The 25,604-nt window shown below is 33.5% G+C and overlaps 2 protein-coding genes across 4 annotated transcripts in view; both read left to right on the forward strand.

The window, feature by feature from the left end:
• LOC127833333 (uncharacterized) overlaps positions 1 to 25,604 on the forward strand; it is a 333,207-nt gene that overhangs the window by 282,093 nt on the left and 25,510 nt on the right. The window lies entirely within an intron of this gene.
• Positions 1 to 25,604, forward strand: part of LOC127833334 (uncharacterized) — a 79,497-nt gene that overhangs the window by 28,383 nt on the left and 25,510 nt on the right. Inside the window, exon 1 of one of the 2 annotated variants that reach the window (XM_052358511.1) lies at positions 22,585 to 22,931. The exons of the other annotated variant lie outside the window; for it this stretch is intronic. Coding sequence (XP_052214471.1) covers positions 22,860 to 22,931 — 72 coding nt within the window. The 5' untranslated portion in view covers positions 22,585 to 22,859. Of the gene's footprint in view, positions 1 to 22,584; positions 22,932 to 25,604 lie in introns of those variants that run through there. 2 annotated transcript variants of the gene reach the window in all.

The raw sequence follows: 25,604 nt of genomic DNA on the forward strand, positions 1-25,604 counted from the left end.
ACATTAACACTCTCCAGTTAAGATAGTATTCAGCGCATTCATAACTATTTAACATGACTTTATATATTAAGGAAATTAATTACAACCAAACAGTCCTTGAGATTAAAGAGGCTCAATGTTAAGGTTTAACAATGAACACTTTTAATAAGATGCAGTTTATATTGGTCATTTATTTATTTAAAAATAACAATAAAATATTCGTTACAAAATCAAGTTCATGTTTGTTTGTTTATACCGAAAACGTATAAAGAACCATATATAAAGCATCAATCATTTAGAAAAGACTTAAGCACACACCACACATATATGCAATTGTGCATTTCGGACTAATTGTCGGCTTCTTCCTTGCATTTAATACCGCAAGTGAATGCTTTGTAAACAATAATAGACTGAGGATGCAGCTAGGCTATCCATCTATCTAGGTTTAGCCCCACAATTCTTTGCTTTGACGGTTCTTATGCAGTGGCGATAACTTTTATCATTTAACTATTTGGTTCTAACAAAATTATCATATAACACCAGCTGACGGCAACACGAATTAATCTATAAATAATGTTTGTGGAGGTTCGTGTTTGTATTATGGAACTAAAAATATTTTACGTAAAATTTAAATCTGTAGAAATAGTATCGTTATCGTATAAATAACGGCCACCGGAAAAACTTTGCGAAACCGAAATTTCGCAAACTTAAGTACCCTTTTTCTTAAAGATTTGCTACTTTGAGACATAGTATGCGATAAAAGTCTTATCGTTGATTAATAATTGGTTATTTTCACTCAAAAAACGCGTTTTCTTCACTATGAAATTTATAAGCAAAGTTGGGGTTCCCATGGGATTTTTGCATTTTCCCATGGGATTTTCGATTTTCCCATGGGATTTTTTCTCCCATGGGATTTTTTTTCTCCCATAATTTGCAAATGGGAGAAAAATCCCATGGGATTTTGAACATTTTAAAAAACGTGTTTTATTTGCGTTTGCAAGTATTTTAACGTTATTTAAGGACTGTATATTGGTTTTATGCCAATTATATATAAAAATATTTAGTAATAAAAAAATCCCATTTTAAAATGGGAGAAAAAAATCCCATGGGATTTTTTTCTTATTTTGAGAGATTTATTCATGAAACTTTCAGAAACATCATATTTTATGAAATGATGAACAACTACGATATTTTAATGCGTTTAGTCGTGTTTAAAAAAAAAAAAAAATCCCATGGGATTTTTAAAACCCATGGGATTTTTAAATCCCATGGGATTTTTTCTCCCATGGGATTTTTTTCCAATGGGATTTTTCAGTTTCGTAAGCCGAATAAGTTTCTTAATGCGAAAAACAACAATAAAGGAAATAATAATTATAATTTTGAATAATAAATTGAATAATATAAATAACATGAATATTTTTAAAATGAGTTACAATTAAAGGTTTATGCTAGTAGAACTTATCATTTCTTGTTCGAGCAGATGGTTGAGTCCAATTGGTGAGTATGCCAGCTTAGAACCAGTATAAATGCATCGCAGACAGACAACGCTGTCATACTGTACACACCGCTGAGTAACAATCTTTATTGCATTTCATTTTGCAACAGAAAATGAACTCCGTAGTATAATTGATCTTATATATGCCCTCTGCTTTTGAAAGCGTGCAACACATTAACATAACAATAAGTCCATGCCAAAAACTATGTGCAAATTCCATTCAAAGCTATATACACATTATAAAGGTCAGATGACCCGCGTCATGCGAAAATGGGTCTTATGTCATATGCGGCCGAAGTTGGTCCATCCTAGCTTGTCCAACCGCGCAGTCTGGTCAGGTACTACGCTGACTGATATATAAAGTCAAGCCATGATTCGTGGTCTCATATCCTAACTCGGTAGCTCCTGTGCGAAACTTTCACCGGAAACGACGGCACCGAGACGGGCGCTCGAACTTTGCGGATGCGCGTTATATGTTATATATAATAGCGCGATGTGTTTTTTCTTGCCTCAAATTAGTAAGCCCAATCAGCGTTTTATTGCGTTTTTTGCTTCTACTATTAACAAGAACTTCAACTGATACGAACATGAATTTTATTCTAATATGTTTATTTAATGCTCGGAAAACTCATTGTATATTTAGACTACTACTTATAAAACAAAGTCGGGTTTTCGGCATAAAAATTGTTATTCCAAACCAGATTTTACGCACTTTACTGTACAAAATACCGTTAGGGCCACCGTGGTTACTCATTAAAATCCAGAGGGCGAGAATGCGAGAACGCGAAAGTACGATGACGACAGTGCGACAATACGATGGCGACAATGCGTTCGTACGATTGCGAAAACGCGCTAGTACGATGACGACAATGCGACAGTGCGACAATACAATGGCGGCAGTGCGATAGTACGGGGGCGACAATGCGATAGTCATATCGTACTGTCGCCGTGGTATCATCGCAATGTCGCCATCGTTCTATCGCATTGTCGCCATCGTATTGTCGCACTGTCGCCATCTCATTTTCGAATTGCCGCCATCATACTATCGCGTTATCGCATTGGCACCATCGTACTATCGCACTGTCGGCTATCGCCATCGTATTGTCGCACTGTCGTCATCGTATTTTCGCACTGTCGTCATCGTATTATCGCACTATAGAACTGTAGTATTGTCGCCATCGTACTATCTCACTGTCGCCATCGTATTGTCGCACTGTCGTCATCGCACTGTCTGATTGTCGTCATCGTATTATCGCGTTCTCGCATTGTCGCCATCGTACTATCGCATTGTCGCCATCGTATTGTCACCCTGTCATCATCGTATTGTCACATTGTCGCCATCGTACTATCGCGTTCTCGCGTTCTCGCCCTCTGGATTGTAATGTGTAACCACGATGGCACTAACGGTATTCCGTAATACTGCTAAAGCACAGTATGATTAGGTCACTCCCAATGCTCAAATCGCTATGTCTATTTTAGTAACAACACATGTCTATGGAAGGATATTTAGGTAAAAGTTACATCATTCGTGGTGAATATTTACATTATGACCGATGCTTATTCTAATTTGCTTTATGACAATTCCAACATGCTTGTTGTCTATTCGTTTATACTTGATGATTGCTGCAACATTACATCATTCATGAATAATATTTACATTGTGCGTGATGTTTATTCTTACATGCTTCATGACAGTTCCAACATGCTTGTTCTCTATCGGTTATACTTGATGATTGTTTCAACATGCTTGGTGACTATCCAATGTTTGTGTGTTCATTATTCCTGAAACCAGTCATAATCGGTTTTGCCACTAAGCGTCATTAACAACGGCAGTTAGCAACAGGCAGTAAGCAGAATGCAAGTTACTAAATTATGACATCAGGTGGCGCGCGTTTATTTTCCGTATGTTGAATAAATTACTTTTCGGAAAAAAAAGCGAAAACATCCGAATCATTTTGACTAGTAAACTGAATAAGCTGAATTAGTTCCCTTCGTTATATAATCTCCATTAAACTAAATACGTTCATTATTGCCATGAAGACCAGTAAGTTTACACAATGAATTGACTGCCGTGAATGTTTTTGATATTTGTAAGATGCAATTGGCACTCAAGAAATTATACATGCATTTTATTCAGAACATAACGGGGCTGATGTGTTGGAATTGTGGCCCTTCCCTAGTCCAAATAATTACAGTAGACGTAATCTACCGATGTGCATTGCATATCGACCTCATATTTATAAAGTAGCCCAAACCCCCATTGCCACAGACCTGTGCGTGAAACTTTCAGATTTCTCTAGTCTGTTTACCATGCTATAATGACAATTTCTATAAACACATATTTATCATTTTATGACTATATAATGTCTGTGGTATACAGAGAAACCTGAAAGTTACAAGTACTCGTGTCTAGTACTGTACAACTATTGTACTCCTCGTTGAGAAAACAACTACTTCATCTACGTGTATTAAAATATCATAAAACATAATTTTCAATCAAGTTTGAAAAAATCAATAAATAAATGTCATATAAACAGGTTTGTCATGAACGTTGACGTCGCTCTTGGTTACCAGAAAAATTCCCACGCACGGATTTCAACCGTCATTGTTTACAATCAATTAAGTGCATAAGTACTTGAATTTGTATAGTGTTTTTTAAAAGTGTCCAGCTACAGGTGGTTAGCGTGTGGCTGTAATACTAGTTAGTGAAAACATATTTTGGAATGATAAGTAATCATATTATAACGAAAAATCAACTTTTCTTTAAAAAATAAGTTAAATATATATTCAACAATGTATCCAACTCGAAATCATCCGAAAACGGGATGCATCGTTTTAAACAGCCATTACTTCATCAATTTTGCAGCGATTTTCACGATCTTGGTCTTATTCAACGCAGAAATAAATTTCCTTTCTGGAAATGTATATGTCTTGCAATATTTTTACAAATCGTGGGTCAACTTTTAAAAAATAACACGATACACAACTCGCGTGACCCAGCTGTGATCGATCAGACAGTATTCATGACTGAAATCTTCACGGGGAAATGGGCATTTTCCCTGCAAAGTTCACGAACCTCGATACCATAATTCAATAAAACGTATGAAAAAAACATTCTTACCGTGCTTGCCGTAGAATTATGCATCAAAACTAACTGTCCAGCGCATTTTCAAACCTTTGTTTACATACATTTCAACCAACTGACATTTTAAACACAAGAGTGATTTCATTGCTCCAATGCGGAGTTGTGTCTTTACAACTGGAGATTTCATTCATAAATATCGATAACAACTGGGTCAAGCGAATTATGTATAGCTTCATTTCTTAAAATTTGACCCAGCATGTGTAGAAATATAACAATATATATACATTTCCTAAAAGGAAATTCATTTCTGCGTTGAATAAGACCGGGTCATGAAAATCGCTGCAAAATTAATTTAGTAATGGCTGCTCAAAATGATGCACCCCGTTTTCGGATGATTTCGAGTTGGATACCTTGTTATACATAAAACGGTAGTGATTTTTTTTTTTATAGAAAATTTGATTTTTCGTTTTAATATGATTATTTATCATTCAAAAAGATGTTTTCACTAATTATTATCATAGCCACACGCTAACCACCTGTGTGTCCAGCACGTGTGCCGGGAGAACAGGGCTTAATGTATTTTTTGTTAAGCTCTATAATATTTATATCCAATCTGTATGAAAAAATGTCGGTGAACATTATTCCGGTGTTAGTTTTTGAAAATATTGAGGCATTCGTTAATTATGGATCTAAAACGGAACATTAATCCGCAAAAAAAAACACCGGGCATATTGCATATTAGATCGGACACATGAAATTATTTCGAAAGAAAGCAATAAGAGTTTCAATTCTACATGAGTAAGTCTCGCTGTGCACGATTACGCACTTACTGCTCGTATATATTTGACTCTTGGCAAATACCTAGTGTTTTATTTTGCTTAATCTAAATTGTGTCATGCATCTATATGTACTTAAAGCAGCATGACCAACAGCTCTTTCATATGTGAAAGAGATTGACACGAAATACCTACCCATCTATAATAAAGTTTATATGTGCACTTCAATATTATAGTTTTAAAGCATTTTATGTGGTGCAATATAAAAGTACTCTAGTAAATTTGAAATTATGTAATCGATTTCCTCTCAACATACATGCAAAGTTCCAGATAACTTTTTCAGCAAAATCTTGGTTTACACTCTATAATAATCCAGCCTTAAAGTCTATTATTAATTCTTTTTTTCAGGTAAATATAATTTTTGGCACATCCGCATTTAGGTTTATAGTCTAAGAAGAGCTAATGACAATTGCCGGGTTACAGCAGACTTTTTGCGATAAAAGGACCAGATAATGGAAAACGTTCGGCTTTTCGACTGTTGTAAAGATGGTCTGTTATTCATAATAACATTAAAGTGCTGTTGATTTCATAATTGTAATGAGGGCCTAGACGAGTGGGAACTCATTGATAAAATGTTTTCATTATATGCATTGATATTGAGTTTTACGCATGATCACACATTTTGAATTCTTATTTTATTTTTCCAATGTGTAACCGTACGCACAGAATTTAAGTCTACTTTTTTACTAAATTTAATTCAATTTTTTACGACTTTAAGCGTCTTATCTGGAGCTCTGCATACATGCATTAGTAGCATATATTGAAATATATCCATAGACTTTCTTTGGTTATTGAAGGTGAATTACTGTACAAAAATTATGGTTAGTCATTAACCAAAAAAAAGTTAAGTCTACAAACACGCGGTTAATTTCGGTTTAGTGGCAAATATCTTACAAAGGTGCGCAACTTCTCCTATAACATAAAATTTCCGTTATACGCCGTAAATTTCCGTAGTCCTCCGTAGCATTTCGGAATGACTGTCAATTGACATCATTGTATCATGCATGATAGTATGTTGCTTTGTGCTTGGGTGAAACTCACATCTTACCATCGCGTTAATTTATTAAACGCATTAATATTTGATTTCATTATGCACTGCGCCTATTGCACAAGTCTCTCTGCACAAACCAACATACACATATGCAGCATGCAATTAACGAACAAGAATGTTGCATCTGTACACATGCATGATACCATTAAGCAGAATGTAAATAGACATTGGACATCAGGCAAGATGTAAGTGTCATCAAGCATGAAAAGGTGTCTACATACTAATTGAAAGTACCATCAAGAATCATGACACAGTCACAAAGAAGGATGTAATTTTTACCTAAATACCCTTCCATATTTGTCGGCACTGTGTGTTTGCTTAATTTCACTGAAGAACGTCTACTGGTAAATCTTACAAAAAAAGTGATAAATAAGACTGAGTAGCAATTTTTTCGGCGTTGCTGTTTAACGTCAAATTTGGCCTTTCAACGAACTTCTTAAAAGCCCATTGAATTTTAATGAAGAAGTTTCCCGCTTGTAGGTCCGAATGAATTAAATCAAATTTTGCAATTGGCAATTTGATAGAAATCCCCATAAAACATTGCACATAGCTTTCTGAAATAAACAGGCCACATTGAACGCATTCACGATATCCAACAGCTCTCTTTGCAAAGACCTATCTAGTGTTTCTTGGCCGTGTAAGATCTATAATTAGAACATCGTCACCTAAACATCTACTAATAGAAGAGCATATTTTGGGGAAACAAATTCAATAAGAGTATAAAACGTCCACGATCAATAATGTGTAGTTTGTTAAAGATATCACGGCAGTAAAAACATAGCACTTTAAAGAGACCACAATCTGGTACATTTGGTCAATTGTTGCGTCCGTGGCGGACAATACATTTTTTAAAAGAAAGCGTACAAAAAAGCAAACACAAAGTTCTTCGTAAGCTTGTTTTAATCTTAAAAACACATAATCGACAGTCATTCCAGTCAAATACAATACTAACAGTCAGCACTCTAGAGATCAAAATTGCGGATATAAATATTTAATTCAGGGATATCAAGTGTATCAAGTTCGAATTCCGGAAAAAATAGCCGGTAGTCTGGGGCATTAGGTCCCTTACAGGGATAAAAGGTAAATCCCCGCCCGAGCCGTAGCTAATTGATTTATTGTAGTCTTTCTAGTTGCAATTTCTGGTGAGTACAATGCGGAATATTACGGATATTTGCAACATGTCGAAGATTTTCGGAAAGTAGCGAAGAGGTTTTCGTCAGTTAATATTCATGTCCGTGCCGGCCGCTAACTTATCAGAATCAATAAAAAAGAACCAGGAAAAATCGGTACCGATCGCAAATTTCCGGAATTCCGATAAAGCTTCAACATAATTTGTTCTCAAATGATCGCGTACTCGAACGAATCTGTCCATACGCCTCCAACTCCCGTTAAATCTCATCGGACGTACATTGATCTCAAAATCTATCCTTGACGACTCAAATCATATTTCCTGAATAGTTTGGCCTATTGACGTCCCTGTAATTATAACAATGGTCTTTTGGATAAACACCGCTAAGTTGTTGCAATATAATAACCGTTTAAAATAGTTACCGGTTTTTATTTAATAAAATGATTAAGTCATATTCGAGATTTCAGCGATTGCCAATATTTTGCTTTTGTTTCTCATAAGCATATGGTGCTTGGTATCTGCTATTGACTCCTATGTAGATTGCAAATATTACATAACCCTTACAGCGGCCGAGCGCAGATATCTGCATTTGGCCGCTAAAAAGAAAAATCTTTGCGCATTAATTTAATTCAAATCTCATTATCATAATCAAAATCATCATCATCGTCGTCGTCGTCACTACTACCACCACCACCATCATCATCATCATCATCTTCTTCTTCTTCTTCTTCCTCCTCCTCCTCCTCATCATCATTAACAACAACAGCAACACCAACTTAACATCATCATCAAACAACAATAAACATCGGTAAGATACAATGTGCTTCATCAACCATACATAATTATATGCGTTAAAACACCATAATAGAACAGCATGAATGAAGCTGTCTATTACTCTTTTATATTTCCTATACCAATATTTTTTTTCGTTAATTGAAGGACTAGTTGAAATCTTCTATAAAAGCCCTCCCACCCCCCCAAAATAAAAAAAAAATAAAACATAATAATAATAACCCTAGCAAACAACAATAAACATAGGTTAGTTAGTATACACTGTGCTTTAGCAACCATGCATAATGAATGTTTATGACTTCGGACCGTTGTGATCAAATTTAAAAAAGCAAGATGGTATGTATGCGGCACACAACACATAGATAATTATAGTTTTATACCTTAAACGTAGTTCATCAAAATAAAGATAAGTTATTATCTATGTAATACTTAAATTAGGTTTATAACGTATGCATATTTGTCTAAAACTTGTGAAATGTGATTCGTAAGCCGACGACAACATTATCATTCGGACCCTTCTCCCCACCTAACAATCGAGATTAAACACCTGTGGAGATCCCGATCTTATCAATGAATAAACCGGTTCAATGATGTCAAGTCAAATAAAACATACTATTACTATCATAATAAATATCTATCAAAAAATGTAAATTGATATACCTACTTAACTAAAACTAAACTTAAACGATTAGCAAGAAAAATATATAAAGAAGAAGCAGGCAAAGTAGACAAATTAATTGTAACATATGTTTTCTCAGTCTCCCACTGTTGAACAATATAAATAGTATTTATCGCCACCCCAAAAGGGATCTTTATCACACGTTTGGCTCAACTAATATATAATTGTGACAGGACAAACTGTCAACAAATACCTTGTTAATGTTTTATACATAACTCCAATCAAAGGTCAACTTCCAAGGAAACTGCGGCATGTTAAAACTGTTGATTATGACAAAATGTTGTTTAGTACAAATAAGTACAATAGCGTCTGTTATGTGGCCTATACTAATCCAGTTAAATAAAACTTTAATCGCAGAAAAGTTTAGATTCTTTACACCTTTAAAGGGGCCTTTTCACAGATTTTGGCATTTTTTTTAACTTATTCATTAAATGCTTTATATTTATAAATGTAAACATTGGATCATAAAAGCTCCAGTAAAAAATCAAGAAAAAAAATTAAAAAAAGGAAATGTACATTGCCCGGAGCAGGTTTCGAACCAGTGACCCATGGAGTCCTGGCAGAGTCCTGTAGTATAAACGCTTAAGCCTACTGAGCTATTAGGCCGAGTACACATTCTCGACGTATTTTATACCTTATATAAGCAATCTTCGTAGTTTCACAAAATTTAACGACAAAAACAGAACTCTCCAAATTATTCAATCGTTTCGCGTTGCAACGCTTTATAATTTTTAGGTTTTAAAATCGTCAAAAGATGCATATAATGGCTATATTAGAGCATGGTTAATGTTCAGTATTACTGTTTCCTCACAAATATCATAACTAAAACGAAAACTTACGAATCTGAAACAACTTTTTTCAATTTTGTCAATTTACCAAAGCGTGAAAAGATCCTTTCCTGTTTTAACAAAATGATACATTTAAAAATAAATTATGAAGCATCGCTAGCAATATTAGAAAGAGAAGTAGAAGGAGAATTATTATCAATAGTAGCAGTAGCAGCAGCAGCAGCAGTAGCAGCAGCAGCAGTAGCAGTAGCAGAATCAGTAGCAGTAGCAGTAGCACTAGCACTAGCAGTAGAAGTAGCAGTATCAGTAGCCGTATCAGTAGCAGTAACAGTAGCAGCAGCAACAGCAGCAGAAGCAGCAGCAGCAGCAGTAGCAGTAGCACTATCAGAAGCAACAGCAGCAGCGGCAGTGGCAGCGGCAGTGGCAGTGGCAGTGGCAGTAGCAGTGGCAGTAGCAGTGGCAGTAGCAGTGGCAGTAGCAGTGGCAGTAGCAGTGGCAGTAGCAGTAGCACTATCAGTAGCAGCAGCAGCAGCAGCACTGGCAGCGGCAGTGGCAGCGGCAGTGGCAGTGGCAGCGGCAGCGGCATTGGTAGCGGCAGTGGCAGCGGCAGTGGCAGTGGCAGCGGCAGCGGCAGCAGTAGCAGTAGCAGTAGCAGTAAGAGTAGCCGAAGCAGTAGCAGTAGCGGCTTTTTGCTTTTTGTTTTAGAAGTGTTTGTCGTATAAGAAGAACGCAAGGAAGACAAATTAATTGTAACATGTGTTATCTTAGTCTCCGTTGTAGTAGTATTTGTTGTATCTACACAGCCATTTTTCAGTCACCTGAGAGACATGTTTTTATAAGAGATTTAATTGTGGACCAATACATCGTGTATTAATATCAGTGTACCCACTGGGACACCACATGGGGCGAGGATTAACAGATAAACTGACCTTCAATTAATTATGCGCCTAGAGGCAAACAATACTATAACTTACTGATAATTTTAGGATTGGGATGTGTTTGTATCTTATTTGAAATTAGCTAGCTTAATTCAAAAACTTATTATAGCCTCAATATTATCACAAGAACATCATCACATATTCATTGTGCAATATATAATCATATAACCATCACAATATGCCAGAGCGTTAGTATTTATTGTGCATACATATCCTACAGCAACATTTACAAAACTTATTACAAACCAACCGCTCAAGCTTTAATTAAGATTGATTTCAATGTATATTATGACATACATTAAAGATCACTGTCAATTAATTAAAAAATAGCTTGATGCTTCGTACTCAGCGATTTAAATAAAAGAAACGTTGCGTACACAATAATTGGGGTTAATAAAAAAGTCTGCAATTAAAATAATCAAATTTAAATAATACTAGATTTAGTTTCAAATTGTCGCTCAAAAAATGTATCAGTTATATCAGTTACTAGGGAATCGATTTGTTTAATATCCGCAATCCAATAATAATTATGGTGTTTGTATGACAAATTAATAGCTATTCGTCATTGAATGTATGATACTCATAAAAATATTGAAACAATAACCACAACAACAACAACATATGTGATTATGTATATATCTTCTTCAGATACTCTGTGTCATACTTTCAAAATTATCCTCATAAGATTTATAATAATAAAACAAACACTATTGCAATCTTAGTAAAAACCAACTTAGCCGTTATGCTAATGATTTTATGTTCAGTATGCGTGTACATTTCAATATTATATAACAACAAGTGTTCACAAATACCTATGTTTAATAAATATTAAAAACATGAGAACCAATGAAGGTATTTCATTTTAATAGACTAGTTTTACCGTGTGTGTACATTCATATAAAATCTTTTGAAAATCACACTTGAGATAATGTCTTTAGGTTTTGCTATTTCTAATCGATTTAAACACCATAAAACCACCGTATTTTCTCTTACATTCTAAATTTTCTTACATTTCCTTTTTAAGCCAAAATATTTATGTTTTCATGATTCTAAATTTTCGGACATACGGATTTTCGTACAGTCAGTTAAACAGCGCTATTTTATCAGATTTTGACCCTGTTTTTGCTTATCTGATGACCCTTCGGTCATGCATTTTTACAACCGGATTAAAGTAATAAAACAGAATCATGCCTAAGGGCAATCGACCATTACATTTGCGTACTTGGGTAAATTACCTTGTAAACCTCTAATAAGCAATGGTTCCTTCCAACAGCGTTTGAAATGATATCGTATTAAGAAAGCCAAACGTTTATTGTTTTTACTTTTTATATATTATTTCAGTTGATTGCAAAGCTGTTAAGTTGCATTTTTAAAGTAAAGAACGAAGGGAACAACACAATAAAATTATGTACACTGATGTATTATTTCTACTTCAATTAAATAATTGACAAAGAAACATAACACACTTGTCTCTAAATATTTTTCGTATTTAAATTTTCCAACACGAAAAACAATATCTTTAAGTGAACGGAAACTTATAATTATTACGGCATATAGTAAAAGCAGAGTTGTCTGAACCATAAGTAAAATAAAAAATAAAAAAATGACACAGCTAATTTTTCCCTCAAGTGTTAATGATAATATGGATAAACAATTAAAAATACATAAAGTCAATTGTGTTGATTACTCGTTATTGAAATATTGCAATGCCAATTATAAGACATCTGATTAAAAACAAAATGTATGGTGGAATACCTAATCTGGAAATACAAACTAATGATACTATTAATGCAACAACAACAATCACATCTTTTCAAGCGCAATCAGAAAACTGCTACAGCTTTGTATTAACAAACATAAATATGTTTGTGCTTATAGATTTAGATAAACTTCAAATCTTTGAGCGTGCTATGAATTGAATATAATTTATATTTAAAAGTTTTGCTACTCTGTTGATAACTAGCAACAGCAAAAAGGAAGATACCATTTTTTATCATCTAATTTTATTTATATTTCATTGTTTATTTGTTTATGATCACAAGGATTGTTTGGATAACAGAGTGTGTCTAGATATACCGGTACCCTTAAAAATATTTTTATGAATTGCAATTAAGCGTAGAAATTAAACAGGCCCTAATACAGACACCATTTTTATCGGAATGCGATTATAGTTTCAATAGCAACTCGTAACGCTTTTTGGATTGAATGTGTAATGACTACTTTTAGCGACAAATTGACTTGGTCAAATACTGCATCTTAAACGGATAAATAAAATTGAAACCATTTATTTTCAATATTATCAACATTATTATTTAGTTATTAATACATTAAGCAGCAAACTCTATTAATCAAAAAGATTTGATATAACATCCGAATTCACTGCAAAAATGAGCTGAGCGATAGGTTTTACGGTTGTTGAAATTGTTCATGATGAGAATGACGATGATGACGATGACGACGACGAGGAGGAGAACAACGACGATAACAATGACGATGATGATGATGATGATGATGACACTGATGATGATGATCACGACGATGACGACCATAACGATGTTGTTGGTGATAGTGACGATAATGCTGCTGCTGTTGCTGATGACGATGCTGCTGCTGATGATGCGGTGGAGGCGGAGGAGCAGGACGAGGACGAGGACGAGGGCGACGACGACGACGACGACGACGACGACGACGACGACGACGACGATGATGATGATGATGATGATGATGATGATGATGATGATGATGATGATGATGATGACGATGATGATGACGATGACGATGATGATGATGATGATGATGATGATGATGATGATGATGATGATGATGATGATGATGATGATGATGATGATGATGATGATGATGATGATGATGATGATGATGATGATGATGATGATGATGATGATGATGATGATGAATGATGATGAGATGATGATGATGATTATGTTGATGATGATGATCATGATAACGTTGATAACGATGATGTTGCTGAAAATAACGATACTGTAAGTAGTAAATTAACTCATTAATTGTTATTATAATACACAAGCACATGCTAATGGATCTGTATCCGCAAGGCGGTCAAATGAAAACTCACTTGGTATAAATATGAAAAATTGAATCAAAATATCATAATGCGGAGTGTTAAAATGTGTTCAAATCTAGCGAAATTGTTGCAGTACTTTTCTACCGAAACCAATGCTTAGCCCAGTTATTTTAAAAATAATTTCAAAATACCACGATACACGTCAATTGGCTAACAAATACATTTGTAAGTTTAACCTCACTCAAAAACAGTATTTATTGAAGACAGGGCGTCAACAATGTCCGAGTTTCTTCAACGTAGCTTAAGTACCTAAAGTACCTTTCCGTTTGATTTATCGCAGGATCCTGGGTCCGCACCCACAGTCTTTTAAAGTGTCTGCATTAAAAAAGATAATAATTGTTGTTTGTAATAATCTTTGACAGCTCATAAAAACATGTAAATCCTCAATTCGTAGAGTTTCAGTATGATTTCATTTATTTAAAAAATAAAGACGGTTAACATATTTTATACACACATATATTAGTAGCTATACGCCATATAACATAGGACATAACTTATATTATAAATCAAAGCGCTGAAGGCACTTTAGTTGTTCGCTGTTGTCGTCCTTGATTAGCTTGTTCGCATTGCATATGCTTATCATTGTGCACAGGCTAATCTTATTTGACGTGCATTAAGCCTCGTTTTCCATGAAAGCAGCCAATATGTGCATATTTTAATGATAAACACTAGACTGGCCAATGGCGTTTACAAGCTGGTATATACATTCACTGCTAGAGCAGAATCATTTGTCGTCTGCTGCAGACAGGCAGTGGTAATCGTTCCTAGCAGAGTGAGTTGTGGTTCTTGCCGTACTTAAGTCTTCTAAGCACCTACTGATTTGCATTTATTACCCATTCTCTTGAAACGCCGACTAATAAAGTGCGATAAACCGCCTTTAAGCACTTGGCACATTAACAAATAAGAACATTCCACACCTAACCGAGAACCGACGTCTTTAATCGCGAAACTATCACCAGAAATTGAATACCGCCAGAAACAACAATGAGCTCACTTCGATTAAATATAAATACACTATATTCATTGCGTCCTAAGCAATCAAACATATCAACCGAAAATACCAGCGAATACAGTATTATATATGACATCGATCTTATATATCGCCTCAGACATGCGAGAGCGCCACGATGAGTGAAGAGTGTGTGTATGAGAGTTTGTTTACAGGTCCTACTGGCCTCTTCACGAGATTTGTGTAGCCCGACCTGAATGATGAATGAAATGGATGTAGTAACAGTTATATGAACACGATATATCCGTACCAATATCCACGTGAGCATATACTAATAATAATTAATTTTTTAATCGCCATAAGCTTGAAAATAAACGTAAATAGATACAACAAAGACCAATTCGGAGACTTTAAAAAATTTAAATTACCTCCCCTGCAATAGAAAATATATATGGAGACTCGCATTCTATGGAATATCAAAATCTCAATATATCTTTCTCCGAATTTTTTTTCTGGTAAAAATCATCTTAAATTTAGCTGTATATTCGTATGTAATTAATTAAACAAGAGTTATAAAAAGGCATTGCAAAAAATATTGCGTTTTACTTGAATAAGTTACCTCCCTTAAACCTATCGGAATATCAAAAATACGTATATAAACAAAACGCGTTCCTTGCATAAGTGATAATAAAGCGCGTGCCCGTGCCACTCGTCCTCCAAATACTTACTAAATATAGTACAACGTATCTACAATCATTGCGACTAACTCATACCTCAGTAAATAAGTAACCAGGATAAATATACGTTTAGGTAATTAAGATATAAAACATACATATAAAAATTTACATGTTCCCTGTCTGCCGAACCCGATCCATGGACTATAGCCACAAGAGGTTTCTATGTACCTATGTAGCCGGATTGCGCCCTCAGAGCGCCCAACACCGACACAGATCACGCTACTCTCCGGTCAAACACAATACTACATAGGACTGCTGCCTTTGTCACCATATTATCAGAATCATTAACGTGCAAAATGGAAACTTTCAACTGTCCTTTCACTTCATACATAAGCCATTGCCGATCTTCAATGATCGCTTATTTCCGAGAGATGCATTTTATTTTTTTCAAACTTCGAATTTTGATATATGTTTAACTTATTCATTTAGATTACATTATTTTCACTATAAATATTGACTTTGATCCAATTATCATCTGAAAATTACGATTTCGCGATTTCTTCAAAGATCGAGCGAGCCTTTTTACCTGTTTACTTATATATATCTAATTTAAGGTTACACAGATGTAAACTTGTCGTGGCCGAGTGGGTAAGGCGATGAAATTGAAATCTTTTGGGATTTTCCCGCGCAGGTTCGATTCCTGCCGACATCGCATACTTTTTGCGACGCGTTTTATTTCTTTTCTAACGTAATTTGATTTAATATAGCACATAAGCTATGTTTATTGTTAAATATGTTGAAAATTGTATGCACATCCTTCAATTTTAAAATTAAAACAACGTTATGGCTAAATTGATTAATTTACTGCTGAAAATACGAATGATGCATGTTGCATTTTTATTTTTATTTCAAAAAGTAAACGGTAAATCTGTCTATTTTTTGGTATTTTTGCTGTATATAGTGTTTCTATAAAAACTTAATTTAAAATATAACTTAAATTATACTATTTTGAATTTTATGACACTTTGTTTTTAACCGACCCAATTTTTACTTGGCTGAAATCACTTACATTTCATGGCGCTATTCCATAGATTAAAATTTGTAAAAAATAAATGTCTGTAAAAGAATACTTATTTCATCTTGTTTAAACTTTAAACACCTTTACTGCATCTGTACACACCAACTGCATGCCCATATTTGGAAATTTGAATGAATTATGGAACTTTTATATACCCCAGGGGTGAAAATAAACTGGACAAAAGCCGAGCGTGAGGGTGGTTTTGAAAAAATCGGTTTATTTTTTTTTAAGCATGGAAAGCTACCTACAAATTTGCATGTAGTTTAGTGAAATGATGCTGATTAGGAAAATACTTAATTAAATTATATTTGGATATGTGCCCATTAGAGGTGCGCAAGCTTAAAAAGGTAGAATTATTGAAATTCCCGTTCTTACACGTTGTAGCATGGATCGGGTATTGAACACGATACACGTGTGTATTAGCACCCTACTGTAGTCCCGGCGGGGTTATCAACTGCACCAATACACCGGTAAGCAACCAGGGGAATATCATATGAAAAAAGAACTATCATGCATGTTTGATTTGTTAAAGTGTGTCACAAAATTTCCCTAACTGCCGATGTCGTCTATAATTTCGGTATAAACATGCAAAGAAATTAACATATATATAATGTTAATGCCGATATGTTATTGGACATTTTGTATGTCAAATGTTCATTATTTGTATTAAAATTAAGACGATTGTATTGAACACGATACACGTGTGTATTAGCACCCTACTGTAGTCCCGGCGGGGTTATCAACTGCACCAATACACCGGTAAGCAACCAGGGGAATATCATATGAAAAAAGAACTATCATGCATGTTTGATGTGTTAAAGTGTGTCACTAAATTTCCCTAACTGCCGATGTCGGCTATAATTTCGGTATAAACATGCACAGAAATTAACATATATATATAATGTTATTGCCGGTATGTTATTGGACATTTTGTATGTCAAATGTTCATTATTTGTATTAAAATTAAGACGATGCTTATTTGCCAGAAAGCGTTTATTTCAAATTCAAAACAAGCAATAATCATACATAATACCAAAATATAAAATTAACAAAATGACAACACTCTCGCTTAACGCAACGTTCAGAAGCACGCGCACTTAACAAAATTAGTGCAACTAATGCAAGCTGTAATTAATATGTGACTACTTGCTATACAACCAGTATCATGCGAAAATTGATCTTATTTAATTGTGGTTCCCTCTTTGAATTTATGTTGCCTGTCGACTTTTAGAATAATGTGTCAGTAAGAAATGTATTGCTTGCTCTACAACCAGCATCATGCGAAAATGGATCTTATTTAATTGTAAATCCCTCTTTGAACTTAAGTTGTCAGTCGACTTTTAGAATAATGTGTCAGTAATAAATGTTTTTCTTCAGTTTCACATGTTTTTTTAAGAAAATTTAGTGAAAGATGCAAATGTGTCTTTATTTTTTTCTGTGTCTTCAATGTATCTTATTTATATGTGACTGCGTGCTTATTTTTTTTTCAAGAAATGAAAGATGCAAATGTGTCTTATTTTAATTTTATCCATGTCTTAAATGTGGCTTATTTATATTAGATAAAATGATATACTGCCAGTGTCATGCAAAAAAGGATCTAATTTCTTAATATCTACATTCACGCTTTGTTCTTTATTAGCACCGTCTTTAATTAGGCTATCTATTTAAAGTACAGATTACTGTGAACTTAATAATTGTGCAACGGTGATGTTGATCCATTATCGTTGTTAATTTAAAATGTAGACAACAAGTTAGCAATTAATGAAATCAGTTATTTTGGAAGTAAATCTAATTTTTTCTGTACAGTAGCCAGGTGGATGTGTATTGCGCGGATAAGATAGGGATCACCACAACAAGTTTCTAATACACAGTATAGACTTCCCCTATTATTATTAATTACCTGATTGGAATAAATAAAGTGTTAAAGATCATTTCATGTGAAAAGCAGGATTTCTGACATAATTTCAATCGTTTTGCTTTTATACACAATTTCATGGAACAATGAATATATTGGCGCGATGGAACACAATTTATAAATCAAGCTGACAGTATAGTATCATTTTTTAATTATGTGTAATTTAATTCGCATCTCTCCCTTAACTCGTTCAATGACATGTGAACTTATATCAATTATAAAACATCACGTGCATCATTAAATATTTTTTTTTAATTATGAAAACATATATGTTCTACATGGTTTTGTTTAGTTTTTTTTCTCAACCAGAGAGACATTATAAAACATTGTTATATATAAAGCGCTTTACTTTTCTACATTACATAAAGATATATCGATTTTTTTGTTAAGTGTACGTGCTTGACATATTTATAAAAAGGCAGTGTTTATTTTTGTAATAAAATCGAAAATTGACATTTAATTTGATGCAATCCACATTGTTTAGCGGCCAAGCGCAGTATTCCGCTCTCGGCGGCCGATGGTGTATTGCAATATATACAATGAAAAGCTGGGTTTCTGACATAATTTCAATCGTTTTGTTGACGCGGAAGTGCTTTTTGGTGGCCAAAAATACTATTGTTCCCTTTATTTAAACCTAAATCAGTATTTTTTTTACACTTGAAGGTTTGTACAGCGGGGATTTCGGTACCGGCGCGGGTTTATGTGCTTGTTAAGAATTACCGAAATCCCCGCTAAGAGGCAACATATTATCCTGATTTATGCTTTGATTAAACATTGATAACTAAATTGCAAAAGTGTATAGCATATTGTAAATAAGGTAGTACGATATCATTTGTTTCATCAGATTTGTTTGGAAAATACTTTCTGAAGACTTATTATTACTATGTCATTTTATATTTACATATACTTTTGTGTAACCAATGTTTTAAATGTACATTTTACCTTTTTTACATTCGTTTACACATTTTTCACATTAATAAACTATTTAATAATGGAAAAAATATTCTGATAAGAGTGTTTAAATGATTAACACTAATATGATTGTGTACAAATCAACATTAATGCAAAGCCAAAACCCAAACATAATGACATATAGACCCTTTAAGGCGTAATATGGGGGATTGGCGTAAACATGGGTGATTTCGGCTCTGGGCGTACGAATGTAGCAGTAACGAAATCCCCGCTAATTATTTTCCAAAAGAAGTAACCGAATGGGAGATAATACATGTCACTGGTTGCTAATGAAAAAAAAACACTATAATAATTTTGTTGACACTTGAAGGTTTGTACAGCAGGATTTCGGTACCGGCGCGCGTTTAAGTTCTAGTGTAGATTTACCGAAATCCCCACTGAGAGGCAACTTAATGCTGTCAAGAGTGCTTAATAATTAAAATTAATATCATTTTTTTGCACCTTAACATTCATGTGAAGTCAAAAACCATTCATACCGATGACCTATTGACCCTTTAAGGCGTAAATATGGGGATTTCGGTACTAGGCGGGCGAATGTAGAATTACCGAAATCCCCTTTTCATCATCGCACATTAGTGTAACATAAATTTTAACACAATATATGTAGGGAAACTCATATGATTCGCGTAATGTGAAAATGATTATTATGCTATAATTCGACCACGAAACTTGACGTGACTTAATACCGAACATTATGGAATGGAGCTACGCTTGCCGTATTTGACATAAGACCCATTTTCGCAAATTATCTTATCAATGCTTATATGAATTTGATTGCTATAATCTAATGCGTATTCGACACGGAATTATTGTCAAGGTTTTTCATTTTGTCAATATTTATCATAGCAGGGGACATTGCTGACATCAATATGGATACTGTTTTCATTTTCTGTCGAGAAATGATATGACTTATTATCAAGATTATTTTATAGTACGGTAGCGTTCTCTTCACAAGTGAGATTTATTTGTACTGGTAAATTGCACTTATACTCACCATTCGGACTCGACGATCGGCTCGAATAAAAATGTTAGTCGCTTAAAAGTACAAATTCATCATATTGAGCATGATTATTATTATTATTATTATTATTATTATTATTATTATTATTATTATTATTATTATTATAATTATTATTATTATATAGCTTTTAGAAACTTATACCTTAAAAAAAATCCCATTGGAAAAAAAAATCCCATGGGAAAAAAAAAACCCATGGGACCAAAAAATCCCATGGGGAAAAAATCCCATGGGATTTTTTTATTATTTTAAAACACGATATAACGCGTTGAAATCGCGAGAAATGCTCATCATTTGTTAAAAGGTAGTGTTTCTGAAGGTTACATGAATAAATCTCTAAAAATCAGAAAAAAATCCCATGGGATTTTTTTTTCCCATAAAAAAATGGGATTTTTTTTCTATCAAAGTAAATTGAACGAAAATAAGCACAAATGCTTTAACAATGCTTAAAATCGATAACTAAGCACAAACGAACGTGTTTTATGTTTTTGAAAATCCCATGGGATTTTTTCTCCCATAAAAAAAGCTGGAGAAAAATCCCATGGGAGAAACCAAAATTCCCATGGGATAATGAAAAATCCCATGGGATATTACAAAAATCCCATGGGAACCCCAACTTTGCAAATAAAGTTCATAGTGAAGAAAACGCATTTAACAAGCAAAAATAACCAATTATTAATCACAAGTTAGACTTTTATCTTATACTTTATCACAAATAAGCAAACCTTCAAGAAAAAGGGTACTTAAGTTTGCGAAATTTCGGTTTCGCAAAGTTTTTCCGGTTGCCGTTAAATGTGAAATTATTCAATCTCGCATCTAAATTTAATAAAACCCTTCAAAATAAAATTAAAGTGAAGCTGCACGAGCAGGAGATAAAGCCGTTATGATACAATAAGGTTCTTTATTTATGACAAGGAACCAATTATCAAAGTGAAACACACACAAAATAACTATACAATTCTCACGTAAATGACAAAAGCACAAGAATAAAATTAGGTCACCGTATTTAAACGCCTAATTATCAAGCAATAGGCGGTTTTATATTTAATAGCGCATTAAACTCACGCTATAATTAAAAAGGTTTGCGATATTATTATTTAATTTGAGACGCCTTGATATGTGTGCGTGTAATTAAGGTAACACGAACATTCCATAAAAATCAATTATACGAAGCAGATAAAAACCATAGTTCTACACTCACTAAAATATGCACATACCAGTATTACATTTATTTGACAGTCGACCGTGTTAAATCCTCGGTCTAGCTTGTATAATTCAGAAGAAAACAACATATAATATAAAGAAGTGAAACTCCAGCTGCTGGAGCAGTATTGAATTTTCATTAAAAACAATTAGTTGGTCCTTTATTTAAAGCAAGTGACCGATTGCCCAAACAGTACAAAACAGCACAATACAGCACAATACAAACCAACATAAACACAAAATATGAATAAAGCTGTGGTAAGTTAATCTTCACTACATGTATGAAAAAAAGAAATTATATTTCCTGTTTGTCAGTTATAAAACAATCCTTTGAAGTTCATAACTGTAAGCATTCTTCAAAAAATGCTTTCTGAGAAAAAGGACATCTGCAGGAAAAAAATAATAATAATGTTACCATATAATAGATATTATAATATTGCTATAGGAAAGTAAATATAATGGAAATATAATTTAGTTGGTGTTTCTTTTGTTTTTTTGAATTGTGTGTTGTGTCATTGGCCTTATAATTTGAACACTAGTAAAACTGAATTAAAAAAGAGCAACTAAATAGTCTCTTTATAATTACACACACAATCCTCACATTTGGCCCAAATTTATTCATTTAACGTTTCAGTGTAAATAAAAAGTAACCTCATTTAATCACAAAATAAATACAATAGAACAAAAGAGAAAACACTTCAATTGTATTACCGTCTAAAAACTCAATGATCTTATACACCAGAACCGTTTTATTTGAAGTACGATGAAATGAAACAAAAACGAGTACCAACTACATATCGACTTTATTAAAAAGATTAAGAGATATAGCATCATATAGTTTTAACATTCACAACATAGTCGTGCATTTCAGAAAGAAGCCACAATAAGGTTGTAAAAGGGCAAATTACAGCAAATTAAGCTTGGCTGTTTGTATAGACCATTAACCACATACATTAGTATAATATAGTTACTTAGTACCTAATGCGATTGTTAAACGAGACGAACTGCTGATAGTTTAAAGGGCTGTTATCTTTTTTGTAAAATAATTGTATTTGAACTGTGGTGAATGAGCTGTTTTACTTGATCTTTGATCCATAACCACGCCTTGCATATTAAGAACCAATGCAGTTGAATGTGGGCGGGCTTATGTTGTATAAATTAGAGCGGCCAGAATGCCTCAAGTTAGTTTCGGTTTGCTAATCAGAGTGGTGGAGCGTATTAACGAGACACAAGCCTGTCGCTCCGTAAGTAAATTTATTGTTTGCAGGTCCTCAGCTTACAATGTGTAAACGATAGTAGAAAATATTTTCAGAAGTAAATGTCAAGTTACCAATACTTATAATAATGGTAACTGATGTTAATGTTACTGTTCAGAAGGGTAAAATTTGCGATTGTTAGAAATGATTTACTGACTAAGCAGGATACCTCGGACGGAGATATTATATATACATTTTAGTGTAACTTACTATTGTATATAATGTATGGTATGAATTATGGGATTCTGATTTTCGAGCACATTTCCAACCAGAATATCATGTTATTGAAGATTTAGTGTTATTGCCTCTTTCCGTTGTCTGTAGAACGTCGCGGTTTGTAAACTTTAACTTTAAAGTATATATCGATCGCTTAAATTGTTTGAAAGAATTTCTGAACTGAGCTAATAGATACAAATATGTTTCAAAACATTCCTCACTGAAATAAATATTTTTCAGACATTAATGTAAAATGGAAAGTATAATACAATATTCTAAACAAGAAATATACAATCCAGTAAGTTATTATTTGAAATAAAACCATTACATTGAACTAATCTTATTATAACTTGCACGTATTTTCAAGTCTAACTTAGATCTATGTGTATCAAGGTACAAAGAAACGTCGACATTAGAGGCATACATTAATAAAAAAAAATAATCGCATATCTAGTCATGACATAGAGATGTGACTTTGATTATATTTTATTTTAGAATTTGCTTTTCACTGTTTACTGCTTTTTTCGCTTTTTGAAAAAAACAAGAAAATATAGACTCAAACTTTCTTTGAATGGTTTACACAAAAACGCATGATGCACTCCGAAACTCGTTGTTCTTTGAATATGTGTATAAATTTATTTAAGTATTATTAATTATGTTACATATTTCCACTATATGTTATAAAATTCTTATCAATAGATACAACTTATGCATTTTTACAATGTTAAACGTCACTTGACATTTCATGGTTCTTTTAAAATATTGACCTTAATGTCCATAAAACATAAATTAAATTTATGATTTTCAATCGGCTTATCTGATAAAATTGTTTGTTTATTATAATGTCATATGGAGCATAACACATGTATGGTAATTGAGTCATTATCTTGTTCCAAAGTCTAGTGACATAGATGTACTATTTCAATACATTCTTAGTAGGAATTATTAATTAATTCACAAAGAAAACCTTAAGCTATCATTCGACTACAACAGCTACTCAGTTAGTAACTCAGTACTTTTGAACTGCAGTGATACCGGCTTAGAAGTCAAATTAAGAAGTGGATAGTTCAGCTCGAAATTCTTTCAATATATGGTTACTTATACCGTAAGGTCATGCTGTGCAAACTAAGATTGACTTAAGGACATGACAGTGTGCATTATCACGTGACTGTGTGGGGTTCACAAATTGAACTTTAATGGATGTAAACACACGGGTGAGAGGTGTTTTTTTCAAATAACGTTTTATATCAATTTTCTTAATAATATTAACTTGTGCATAAAACACAGTTTGTATGGCAATGTGAAATACATATTAATGGTTTAATAAGCATGTGTTCTTTGCCAAACAGTCGGTGTGTAGAGCAGTTATGCAGCATGCAACGTGAACTTTTGGCACCAATTTCAGACGTATTAAATTATTTATTTTTTAATTTTTAGAGATCGACAGACAACTGTCTTGTATGCACTAAATATCTTTGCAAATATATTCCAATAACTTGAGATATGTGCAAAAATAAAGTTATGAATGGTGCGTTTACATTCTCTCTTCCCCGTGCGTAAACCCCCATTCAAAACCCATTTGATCCTGCACCCTGATGATTGACATAAGAAGGTCACATAATAACATTCTTTAGCGAGTTAGTAATTGGTACATGCGTGAGATCCTGGGAACCTACGTTAGCAATGTTTCTAATTGATTTACTTTGAACTATTTTTTTAGAATGTTCGCCTTTTCAAACAATCAGTCACAGCGATGTTATATTATGTTTATTGATACATGAGTTAAGCATTTTCCACCATCAATACATGAAGTACTTCTTAGTTTACTTTTTCTGCTTAGATTGTCGTAGAACTTATCTTTCGCTTTAGGCATGAATTATATTGTCTAGTTTCTAAATGAAACATGGACCACTTATCATAACTGTTTTTTGGATTTTGCAACTTGGTAAGCCCGTTTGCTTTACTTATCATACGACTTATATATGTGTATTTACCCATGGATTATATCTCTGTTTGATTTGTATTTACCTGTTTGGAAAATAATATTCGGCATTACAAATGATATCGTCGGTAGCATAAGTGCAATAGATGTCAACATCAATACTTGCTTTGTATTGCAATTAAGTGCAGAACAAGTTTCACGTAGCAAAGGAAAAGTTCCATATATGACGCTTGCATACTTTCGCATCTGGCTTTTTTAATAAAAAAAAAACACAGATATAGGCTAATAATAGCGCTGTTGTTTATCAAGAAATGGATCACCAAAACCTTATAATATCAAACTGTTGGGATTGCTTATTATTAATATATCAAGCATCGACGAGAATCTGTACGAAAATACGTTGGTTCAGTAATAACTTGAATAAGATACGTATACCGTTATCAACACATCAAACTTGCATATTGACATTTTAAAGTTTAAATATGATGTATTGATAACAATCA

Source organism: Dreissena polymorpha, chromosome 6, assembly GCF_020536995.1.
Source record: "Dreissena polymorpha isolate Duluth1 chromosome 6, UMN_Dpol_1.0, whole genome shotgun sequence".
NCBI classification, from domain to species: Eukaryota; Metazoa; Mollusca; class Bivalvia; order Myida; family Dreissenidae; genus Dreissena; species Dreissena polymorpha.